This window comes from Curcuma longa, chromosome 2 (assembly GCF_044706935.1).
Source record: "Curcuma longa cultivar G26 ecotype Majalengka, Jawa Barat chromosome 2, ITB_CL_G26_1.1, whole genome shotgun sequence".
In the NCBI taxonomy this organism is placed as follows: domain Eukaryota; kingdom Viridiplantae; phylum Streptophyta; class Magnoliopsida; order Zingiberales; family Zingiberaceae; genus Curcuma; species Curcuma longa.
Window position 1 is genome coordinate 11,541,363 of NC_133862.1, and position 12,370 is coordinate 11,553,732.

Consider the following 12,370-nt stretch of genomic DNA (forward strand, 5'->3'; position numbering starts at 1 on the left):
TTATCATATATGAATTCGTAAATAATAATCACTGAAGTAACTTGTGGCAATGTCTATCATCCAAAGTTTACTAGTGAAACTAGGACCATTACACTCTTGAGAGCATCTTAAGCATAATCATACCCTCAAAGCTAGAATTTACAACCTAGATTGATAGACGGGGATTTCTAAAATTTTCACAACTTTGAGATAATTAGCAAAACTCCTTAAAGGATACTTATTCATCATTATTGGTGCAATTGAGCTTTAGTCAAGGTTGACCAAGTTCGAGTTGACTCGAGTTGGATTTCGATATGTTTGATCAATATGTTTAATAGTAGAGCAAGATGTCAAGGAAAAAGAGAGATTATTGGAGGGAGATATTATTGGTGCAATCAACCTCGGGTCAAGGTTGACCAAGATTTGTTTGAGTTGCAATGATTGAGCAAGAAGTCCAAGTGGATGACATTTGATCAGACACTTGATAGTCGAAAGTTTAATAAAGAGTTAACAAGTAGAGAAATCCAAGTGGATTATGGTGGATGATATTTAAAAATTAAAAGTTTAATAGAAAGTTGACAAGGACGAAATCCAAGTGGATTATGGTGGATGATATTTAAAAATTAAAAGTTTAATAGAAAGTTGACAAGGACGAAATCCAAGTGAGTCACGGTTGCTCAATACTTAATTATTGAAGGTCCAATAGGGAGTTGACAAAGGTGAAGTCCAAATGAGTCGATCAGACACTTGTCAATGAAGGAAGTCTAAGCAAGTCAAGGTTGATTGGATGCTAGATAAATTTTTTTTGATAAGTTGGGGGTCAATCGGATGCTATATAAAGTAAGAATTTAGCCTTGGCAAGACTAAAATAAAGGTATTAATCGGTTGCTATGAAATAGCAATTGATTAATGAACCCTTAATCCATGAATTTGAGATTTAAGGAGGTTTAAGGGGGTTTATGGTATATCAGTTGATTGTTGGGTATGAGCAATCGATTGATGGCACTATTGCAGTGAATAGAAATTTTGAACTTGGTTGTGGCACTCGATTAATGCAGCAACAATGAACTGATGGTTAACAATTAACTGCTATAGTCAATTCTGAGTTGGAAGAGCAACTCTACAGGTGCAATGTTCAAATTCTGAAAAATAATTGACTAATGGTGATGAACAATCGATTGTTAGGCAATTTTCAATCACAACAACAATACTATAAAAGAGGATTTCGTAGAGGATTTTAGACATTGATTCTTTGGGATTTTGGAGGAGAGTATTGTTGCAATTTGAGACTTTCAAGAGGCAATCCAAAGTAACTACAAAATGAGCAAAGTGAGATTCATTTATAAAGTTATTTCATTTGCATTTGTATTTTTTATTTTCTTGTTCGTTTGCTTGTAAAGAACAGGGATGTAAGAGGTTTTTCCACCTCCAAAAGGTATTCGAAAAGGAGAAAGTATAGTAGTGATACCACTAGAACGCTAGGTTGTGGACTAAAAATTGGGGATTTGAATCATATAAAATTGAGTTGTCTTTGTGCTTGTTTTATTTTGTATTTATTTCTTTTATTTTTCCACCACATTAATCACTTGTAGACAATCACAAGTGAAAGACGAACACAATTGAAGTGAATCACTATTCATCCCCTGTGGCGATGTCATCAGTCCGAACAACCAACACCAACAAAAGGTTTCTACAACTCTTATGGTTAAGATCATGTCAAAATTTTAAAATTCTAAATACTATAGGACAATCAATGAATTTTAATCAAAATTCATTGCTAACGTTATGCACCTCAAAAACATTTCAAATTAAGTTCATTGTACTCATTATATCATCTTAATTTTAATCATGCTCTCATATCAAGATTCCACAACTTGATTGAGAAATATCGATTTTTGAAGCTTTGAGATAATTTGACACAAGTTCATTAAAGGATTTAGGTATGTCATATTTCTAACTCACCAACACCATCAAAAAGGTCCTAGGACTTTCATGGTTCAGACCATGTCGAGATTTTAAAATTTTGACACTATTGGGTTATCAACGAGTTTTGGTTATTTAGAGTTTTTGGTCAAAACTCACTAATAATCTTAGACGTCTCAGAAATATTTTAAATTAAGTTCATTGCACCTCTTACATCATCCTGAGTATAACCATACCCTCAAACAAATTTATAACCTAGATAGACAACTAAAGTTCTTTAAAATTGGTATAACTTTAAGATGTTTTATCACGAGCTCATTAAAAAGTTTAGCATATAATCGATAAAATATTTAGTAGTTGATTGATGAATTATAGACAATCGACTATTAATAAAAGAGGCATATAATGGGAAATAATTATGTATTATGATAAATATGAAAGTTGGATATACATTTTGGATATTATGAAAATTAAACCTGACTACATGGTTCAATAAATTGTCGATAAACAATGTGAGGTCATATCGAGATTTACAATCATAATGTAGATCTACACAGTGGGAAATTTCCGTGGAGCCGGGCCGGTCACCCCCAGAGAAAAAAGATCTACAATCATAATGTTGGTGTGAGTGCATTCACGAGAAGAGGATATCTAGCTATTTGTACACAACAATTATTCACTATATATAGACCATTACAAAATATAAATTGATAATCTCAATTTAGTTACTATTTTTAATAATTATTTGTTTGAAAATTGTGTTGAAAACTATAACTAACGTGTGAGCGGTTCAATAACGTATGGTTAGCCAAAAAAATCTCCACTTTCAACGTACTTTTGTTAGTTACAATGCTTGTATAAATAAGATGAAGCAACACTTTTTCTACATCCATTCATCATCATTCAATCTTTAGCTACCATCCTTTTGGTAGCATTTTAGGATGGATCAATATTGATTTCTCATTTAGCTAGTTACTAATTGTGTTTCTTTTTCTCATTTTTTTCTTCATCTTCTATAATATTATTAATTATTTGTACCTAAAGATTGAATCATGCCTCCACTTAGATCCCTCCCTATGTTTATTGTAATAAAAAGTTTGATGATCATGATTCTCCTCTTTCATTACCAAAATTCACAGGCAATTATGCATGAAAGAGAAATTATGGAGATAGGGCAATTGCAACAAAATGTTGAACAATTCAAGGGCCAACCACGGCTCCCAAAATTCGCTATCCCTCGTAGCTATAATCTATCTATCAGTGTTGACTTCTCTAACTTTACTTTCTTGGGTGTGATAGAGATCACAATAGACATTGTCTCCCCCACGAAATATCTTGTACTTAATGTTGCTGACCTTGTAATTGAGCAAAGCTCTATTTGGTTCAGTAGTGATATTCTTGGAGGTAACGGAGAGGTAACGAAACATATATTTGTTTCATTTTTATTTCAAAATATTTTCTTTTATAATTTGATTAAATTGCAATGGATATGATAGGAGCTAAAGCATCCCTCAAGTATCATCGAGGTTGAAGATGATGAGATCCTAATTCTAGGGTTCGATGGCCTTCTTCCAATTGGAAAAGGCATTCTAAGCATTCAATATAGTGGTATCATAAATGATGGATCAAGTGGGTTTTATAGAAGGTACATTCTATTATTTTATTTTTAGGAAACTTAATTTCATTATTATATTACATAAAGCAAAGCAATTATTTTATGTATGCTATAGCACCTATGAGCAAAATGGAGAAACACAAACTATGGCTTTGACCCAATTCCAGCCAACAGATGCTAGACGCTGTTTTCCATGTTGGGATGAACCAGCATTCAAGGTCCTTCTTAACCTAAATTATTAGTTTTCACACTATTATTTGTTAAATTATTTCATAATCTTTAGAATTTATGTTTGATAAATTACTCAATTCATGTGTTGGGTGGAACCTCTATGAATAATGAATAGATGACTAAAGTTAAGATTTATATAATTCATTTAAAACCCCATGAAATAGTAGCCTAAATGAGACAAAAAATAATATGGCGACATTAACAAGTTCTCAAAATTACCAAAATAAACAAAAGGAGAATACTTTAATTTGTTCTCACTTCTGTAGTTATGTTTAGCATCGAATAGATTTTATTTTCTATTAAATAATGAAACTAATTAGATTTACAATTTCTTGTGCATCTAGTTTCATTCTTCACTACTTTCTTTTAACAATTTCTTCTGCATCTAGAGTTTCATTCTTCACTAATTAGAAAAAAAATTACTCTGAAAAAATGACTCAATAGTAGATATGCTAATCGATTGTGACACTAGATATTCAAGCATATACATGACTTTTTTCAAAGATTGAATGAAATAATTTTCAATAAAGAAGAACATTATTTTAAAGTACTTGAGTTATTAATATATCTTATCAAATTTGATTTCCAGTAATCAAACAATTTCTTAAACTTCAAATAACTTAAGTAGCGAGCTCAACACAATCAACAAGATCTTTAAATTTATAATTACAAGTTTAGTTAGGATTGTAAATGAACCAAACCGAACTTAGCCATGTTAAAGCATATTTATTTACTTATTGAGCTTGTCCAAGCTTATTTATTAGGAACCTCTTATCGAGCTCGACCCAACCTTAAACTTTTTATTGAGCTCAACTAATAGTATTGTTGTGATTATAAATTAGGTTAAACTTTTATCTAATATATAAAACTTATATTATTTCCTTTTATTAATATATTATGAATACTTTAAAATTATAAAATTTAAAAATTACTATATTTTCATGATTTGGAATAAACAATTAAGAAATAAATTTATAATTAAATTTTATACAAGTTAATAAATAGTTATTATAAATTATTCATAAACATGGTTAATTTATTTATAACTCTAAATTTAATGAATAATAAAGAAATAATCTTAGCTATCGTTGATTTACCAGTTTGTCAAAAATTTTATCTATCCTCTTGTGGTAGCAAATTTCGTTTTCACTCATGAATTATTTCATATAATGCAGCATAATATTCTATAAAATTTCATAATTTTTATTTTGCAAGTAGCCTACTTCCCTTTTATATTGTTATTGGGCTCAAGGCATAAACTATTGAGTTAACCTAGGGTGCACAACTTTATGTTACAATATCTTATAAGATGTTGATGGAATTTTTAAGAAGCATACAATATAGTCCAGCTATGATTTTATTTTTATTTTTTTACATGAAAGGTTCTATGAATTTTTCTAGGTTTATGACTTATATTAATTGTTTTCTTTAAATTAAATATAGGCTACATTCAAAATAGCATTGGAAGTTCCATCCAATTTGGTTGCACTATCAAATATGCCAGTGATAAATGAAAAGGATAACGGTATTGTCAAGACAATTTATTTTCAAGAGTCTCCAATTATGTCTACCTACTTGGTTGCTTTTGTTGTTGGTTCATTGGACTACATAGAGACATATTCATTTGATGGTACGTATATAATTTTTCTTATCATTTTCAATTATTTTATAATATTTTTAATTGTACTTTGACAATTATGTGCCTTGTTACTTCTTTAGGACTAAAAATCCGTGTGTATGCACGTGTTGGTAAAAGCAATCAAGGAAAATTTGCTTTAGATCTTACTACGAAGACATTGGATTTATTGAAAGGGTATAATACTTACCACTTCTAGATTCTTCAAATTAAAACTACAAACTATTGAAAGAGATATATTTAATGTTTTAATTGCTAACTATTTTTTAGATTTTTTTCATTCAATCATAATGTTAGATTTTGTTTAGAATCTCTTATTCCTCTCTTGGGTCTTTAGATTGAATTGTTTTATTATGACTCAAAGTTTTTAAAAATGACAAAGAACTATTTTTCTTTCTTAATATCTAGATATTTCTCTATTCCTTATGGCCTTCCCAAGTTGGATATGGTGGTTGTTCCTAACTTTGAAATGCAAGGGATGGAGAACTATGGATTGATAATATTCGATGAAGAATATTTATTATGTGATGAATTGAGCTCATCTGCCAAGAAACAACAGGTTATCAATCTAGCTATAATGTTCTTATGCTATATTTAGAATTTTCATGTATGGTTATTTCACGCCCAAAGGTAGTCCAACTAGAAAAAAAAAAATTTGTCAAATTTTAATTATAATTGTCTTATAGGTTTCAATGTGTCTTAGATGCTCTTCTTGCGAACAAATTTAACAAATATTTTATTTATTTTATTTACCTTTAAGGAAAAATTTTAAATTTTATTTTTCTAAGATAATAAATTTCATTTAGGTGGCTGAAATACTAACACATGAGTTAGCCCATCAGTGGTTTGGAAATCTCGTGACAATGGAATGGTGGACAGATCTATGGCTAAATGAAGGGTTTGCCAATTGGGTACACTTCATCATTTCTTAATGTTTGATATGCATTTTATATTATTTTATTAACTATAAAATTGGTGCATCTTCTTTATCTCATCTAAAAATAGATGAGTTGTTTAGTAACAGATGATTTCTTTCCTGAATGGGAAAAGTGGAGTCAATTTCTTTATGATACTACTGAAATTCTACATTCTGATGCATTACTCGATTCTCATCCTGTTCAGGTAAAATTCTCTTTATTTATTTTTCTCCATTCTTCTCAAATAAGATCTTTCCAATATTAATGTAAATTCATAATGTTCTTAGGAATTATTTCTAGTTTGTAATTTAATATTATGACAACTAAATAAATTGGTGGACACTAGGCCTTATTGGATGCCTATCTTGTAAAATATTGGATTATAGTGGTAAACATAAGAAGCAAGATGAGTTTCTAGATTTGTCATGTTATTTTTGAGTGTCCAAATAATAGCTAAACTCTTGTCACAATGGAAAGATGTAATAAAGTTTAAAAAATATTCAGAAGTATATCATTTAAAACACAATTTATAAAACTATTTTTTTAATGTATTTATCCAATTTCATAAATATTTTTTTCATGAAAGAATTGTAACAACAAACTAGTGTATCCTCTAGTAAAAATCAAATTCACTAAGTAAAAGTGATAAATTTGCACCCTTACTTGTTTTCAATTTGTATCATGCAAGGTTCTTTTCTAAAATAGTTAATTGTATTGAAAATATAAGTATTTCTTTTCTTGTTCCAATATTGTATATGTTATTTAGTTACTGTTTATGTTTCACTTCATTTTTCAGGTATTGAATATCACATCTGGCATTGAAGTACTTGCAATGTTTGACTCAATAACCTACAAAAAGGGATCCATGGTTATTCGAATGCTTCAAAATTACCTTGGAGATAAATCTTTTCAGGTTAGAATTGCATATAATATTTACAAATGCTAACCCTATATTTATTTATCATTTGATTATGACTTCTTTTAGTTTCGCTTTCTACTAACTTTCAAAAATGTATATCTAACATGATGTAGGCAAGGATTGATTGCTTTTGTTTTAAGATATCACACCTCTTTGAAACTTAATTTCTAATAACTAATTTCTACCACCTAAAAATGAAAGGAGTCTTAGTTTCTAAACTAAACTTAAAAAAAGATATGAAGGATTTACATTGCTTAGTTGTTAATTAACTCATTTTTTATTAGCACAATATAATTTCATTTACTTTCGGATTTTCTTTTTTATTTAGCTTCTTTTCTATTGCAAGAATTTTCAAATGGTAAAGTATTTTAATATACCTAATCTATTTTTGAATAACATTTTCAGAAATCATTAGCTACATATATTAAAAGATATTCATACCTCAATGCAAAAACTGAAGATCTTTGGAATGTTATTCAAGAGGAAACTAATGAGCCTGTTGGGGATATAATGTCTTCTTGGACGAAGCAAGAAGGATATCCTATCATAAATGTGATGCTTACAGGAAATATCTTAGAAATTAATCAGGTTTGCTTTCTTCTAGTCTTGTTTATATTGTGATGTATTTTTGAATTTGATAATTTAGTAATGATTTCATATACAATTTGAATTTGTTATCATTGTGCATGCTAATTACAAAGTCCTTGTGGTAATTTAGTTATAAGTACTACAAGAGTTAATGAGCTTTACTTGAGAGTCATGAGTAGTCTATTTCAAAAGGAATGAATTCTATATATGATTTATACTTCAATAATGATCTATAACAAGAATAACAACTAGATTTAAAGGAGTATGCAGTATCAAGATAATAAATGAAGAATCTAGTGCAAAGTATGGTGAGTTATTTATTTTTTGTTGTAATTTTATATCTGTAAAAGATTACAATTTTGGTATATTAACCTTTATAACTCTTTTCTACATATAACAAGTTGGTCTAGTTAATTAATTTATTTATTTTTAATTTTGTTTTGTATCTCAACTAAAGTTTCATCAGATCATATTTTATAACTAAGTTAAGAATTATACATAATTTATTGATTTTGAGTGTGATAGATATGTTTATATATTAGAGTATTTTGCATTAAAGTATTCACTTCTATGATAACCCCCAACTTCACTACTATGTAAAACCTTGTATTTGCCTAGTGAATTGTTTAATATCTATATTTTTTGCCTTGCAGTTAGTCAAAGCCAATTTCTTGGTAATAGAATGTTATGTATTACATTAGACTAATAATGACTAGCTAGATGCATTAGTTTTAACTTAAATATTAAGTATTTGAGTATATATGGAATTTGTTTGAATTTCAATTAAAATTCTAACACTTGAATTTGTAGTATATTTACTTTGATTCTTGGCATGAAATTTAAAAGTTACACATGATATGCATTTTTTAATTGCAGTCTCGATTTTTACTGGATGGATCTTTTGATGACAGTCAATGGATTATTCCTATTACATTATCACATGGTTCATATGACACCACCAAATTTTTTTTATTAAACTCAAAGTCTACAAAGTTGAATTTGATAGATCAAGACAACCAAGGGAATTCTCAAAATGGTTGGATCAAATTGAATGTGAATCAAGGAGGATTGTACAAAGTGCATTATGATAATGAACTTGGAACCAGGCTAAGAAATGCAATAGAGGCTAATCAATTAAGCGCAATGGATAAATATGGTATGTTAGTAGTACCATTATGAACTTTTATAATATTTTTGATGTCTAAAGGCTATACATATCTCAAATGTAGGAGTTTTGGAGGATTATTTTTTATTTTGCAAAGCTACCAAGGAAACATTATCATCTTTCTTGTCTTTATTAAATGCTTATCGAGAAGAGGCTAATCAACTCATTCTAAAACGTATTTGCATAGTAAGTTCATTTTGCAACTCGTTAATATTACATTTATATTGTATTGGTCATGATCCCCTTCCATTGCATTGACAGATTGGACTATCGTTGGTAAACTTAATAGCTGATGCTAAACCCGAACTTTCAAATGACATTAAATTACTCTTTATTAATCTTCTTCAATCTCCGGCAGAGTAAGTCCATCTAATTCAAAATTATGTCCTTCTTTTCTTTTTAGTTGCATATGTATTTTATATTTTATATTTACATAATTTTAGTTATTTATCAATAAAGTATACATAATGTAACAATAGAATAAAAAAGAGATGATACAAAAAAAAGGTGACATCAACAATATTTATTAATTGGTAATAAACATTGGGTTTAATATATCTAAATTTTTCTTTGCTTTTAGTTTTTGAATTTTAAAAATAAAAAATAAATAGTTTCATCTACTTATTTTTGTTAAGACTAATATAATTTGCATAATTTGACTTTTAATTTTTTTAATTATTAAAATTGATGTGTAAACTACTTTTTTTATTAGATATTAAATTATTAATTTTGTTATTATAAGAAATTGTGGCTTGCTTCTAGCTTTATCTAATATGGTTATGGATCACATTTAAGTGTGGGTCTATTTTTTTTTTTTTGGCTTTGATATCACTACAATTGAAGTTGTTTAAGTTTAATTTGTCATATATTCTTCATCAAAATTTCACTTTTAAATTCTTAAAAATTTTCAACTGATTTTGAGTTGCAAATTTCAAGCATAGGATAATTTCTGAACCGTGATGGACTTAATTTAAGAGGTTATAAGAAATGTTATATTTTCAAAGATTTTTTTGAAAATTGAATTTCTTTTTTGTATATATTATTAATTTCTCTTTCTTAACTAACCATGTGCAACTTCTCAGGAAGTTGGGTTGGGATGTTAGAAAAAATGAATTGGATGTCGGTTTAAGAAGTGAAATATTTGTTACCCTTGTGCTTCTTGGACATGAGAAAACTATAAATGATGCAATTGAGCGTCTGCCACCTTTCTTAAGTAATAGAAGCACAATTGTTTTATCCCCGGATATTAAAAAGGTAAATTAAAGTATTTTTTAGCATTAGTCAATACATCCTCTTTTCTATTCATTCATTTTGATTGAATTTGTATAGGTCGTATATATTTCTATAATGCAAACGGTTAGCATCGCCAATAGATCTGGTTATGAATTTCTCTTAAAGCTCTACAGAGAAACAGATGATATTGGTGAAAAAATACTCATTTTATGTATGTAAACTATCTAATTTTTATTATACTTTAATTAGTTACTCATAATTATAACTAATAAGCTTTTGATTGGTCTTTAGCATGTTTTACAACATGTCCAGATCCAAATATACTCCTTGAATCACTTAACTTTTTATTATCTTCTGAGGTATAACTTCTTTCACTATTACTATTCCTTTTATGTTGTTCTTTCACATGCATAAACTCACTATTTTGTTCAAATTTACTTTAAAGGTTCTACCTCAACATGTATTACATGGTTTGTATTCTGTTAATCAAGCAAGTAGGGATATTGCATGGAGATGGTTAAAGGTATGCTTTAAAGGAACCAAAATAGTCATTGTAGTTTTATTTGAAATTAGTTTTAAGTTCAATGTCTACAAATAGTTTCTTGTTTACTTGAGTTTAGTTATATGGTTCATATAAAATACATATAGTACAAATCTAAAGGATCATTTAAAAGTTTCTTAAAGTTTATTTTTTGTGCATACTATTATTTCATCTAATGTTTCTTTATGATGACTATTATTTAAATTATAGAGATTGATATTTATTTTATACTTCGAATAATTTATTTTTATTGATGTTGCGTCTCCAATAGTCATTTTATAAACTATAAGCTCTTTTTTAAAATTTAGCTTCATTTTTTAGCATTATTAATATTTGAGTTTTATTGTTTGCACAAATGCAATCAACTTATGCTAATTTAATATTTTTTTGCTTTAATAAGTATAAGAATTGAACATTATTATAAAAAAATAACTTATGATGAAGATATCACAATTCATAATTTCCAAAAATCTCCTAAAGAATTTTGTATGAAATAATATACATTCTATTATGTCTATTAGTACTTTGCCTACAAAAGCACATTATGATATAAAATTGACAACAAAAAAAAAAGGTGGCGTATCTAGATACAAAATATTGCAAACTATACTTTTAAAATATCTTAAATTTTATAAAGATTTTTTTAATAATTTGATATAATACCAAAGAAGAAGTTTATTATATGTTTAACTAAATTTATGAACTTTGTACATATCAACATTATGTAAGCATAGTAAACATTGTCAATAAAATTAAATAATTTACAAGTATTAATAAAAACTAATTAATTTTAAAAATTATTTATTTTAGTATAGTATGTTTCATTCTAAATTAGCAAGTGCAAGATTTTCATAAATTATTGGAGCTCATATAATTCCCATTTTCATAATATTTTTCATTCTTTATGAAATAACTGAGTATATATTACTTAACTAAGCTATAATTATTAACTATCTTCTTACAGGAAAATTGGGATGATAAAATACAAAAGAAATGGCCAAAATGGCCTTACCTTATGTTGTCAAATATATTGTGAAATTGGTTTGTGACCTAATCATTTGGTTTTTTTAATTTAAAATTATAGTGTGCATCATTTTGATAATTTTGTTTTTTATTATTTTACTTTTAGTTTGGAACAAGTGAGAAGGCAACAGAAATATCAAACTTTTTTGCAAGCAGAAACAATCCTTCAATTTCTAAAACCCTGCAGCAAAAACTTAATGAAGTTATGAGAAAAGAAAGGTGGACTCAAAGTGTGAAAAATGAGTTTACACTTGGTGACACATTGAACGATTTAGTGAGGAAGTGATTTTAGCATGATCAACTATTGTATTTCATATAAATATTAAGCATGATTTCCAACTTATCTCTAATGTATTCTTTGAAAAAGAAATTTTACCATATATAAAGATGCTTTATTGTTTTGGTTCAATATGGAATCAACATGTTGTTGAAAAGAAATGATAATTTTTTGCATATAATATGACGTTGGACAGAATAACGATTATTCTGTAGGCTTGTTTCCTTGTAAGAATTGCAGAGAAAACACAAAGGAATCACAAACGTAGAGGAGTCGCCTCTAGGTTTAAACGAATTAAAGAGTTTATTCACAAACCAAAAGAT

The 12,370-nt window shown here is 27.9% G+C and overlaps 1 protein-coding gene across 1 annotated transcript; it reads left to right on the plus strand.

The window, feature by feature from the left end:
• The first annotated feature begins 3,065 nt into the window (after nucleotides 1-3,065).
• Nucleotides 3,066-12,056, plus strand: LOC141821618 (aminopeptidase M1-B-like). The gene is made up of 18 exons (XM_074708989.1): nucleotides 3,066-3,317; nucleotides 3,399-3,547; nucleotides 3,633-3,735; nucleotides 5,192-5,378; nucleotides 5,468-5,561; nucleotides 5,793-5,943; nucleotides 6,191-6,295; nucleotides 6,390-6,506; nucleotides 7,098-7,214; nucleotides 7,626-7,808; nucleotides 8,685-8,964; nucleotides 9,038-9,159; nucleotides 9,235-9,332; nucleotides 10,056-10,227; nucleotides 10,303-10,417; nucleotides 10,498-10,565; nucleotides 10,652-10,729; nucleotides 11,877-12,056. The coding sequence occupies exons 1-18, from the start codon at nucleotides 3,066-3,068 to the stop codon at nucleotides 12,054-12,056; spliced, it is 2,571 nt and encodes an 856-aa protein (XP_074565090.1).
• The last annotated feature ends 314 nt before the right edge of the window (nucleotides 12,057-12,370 follow it).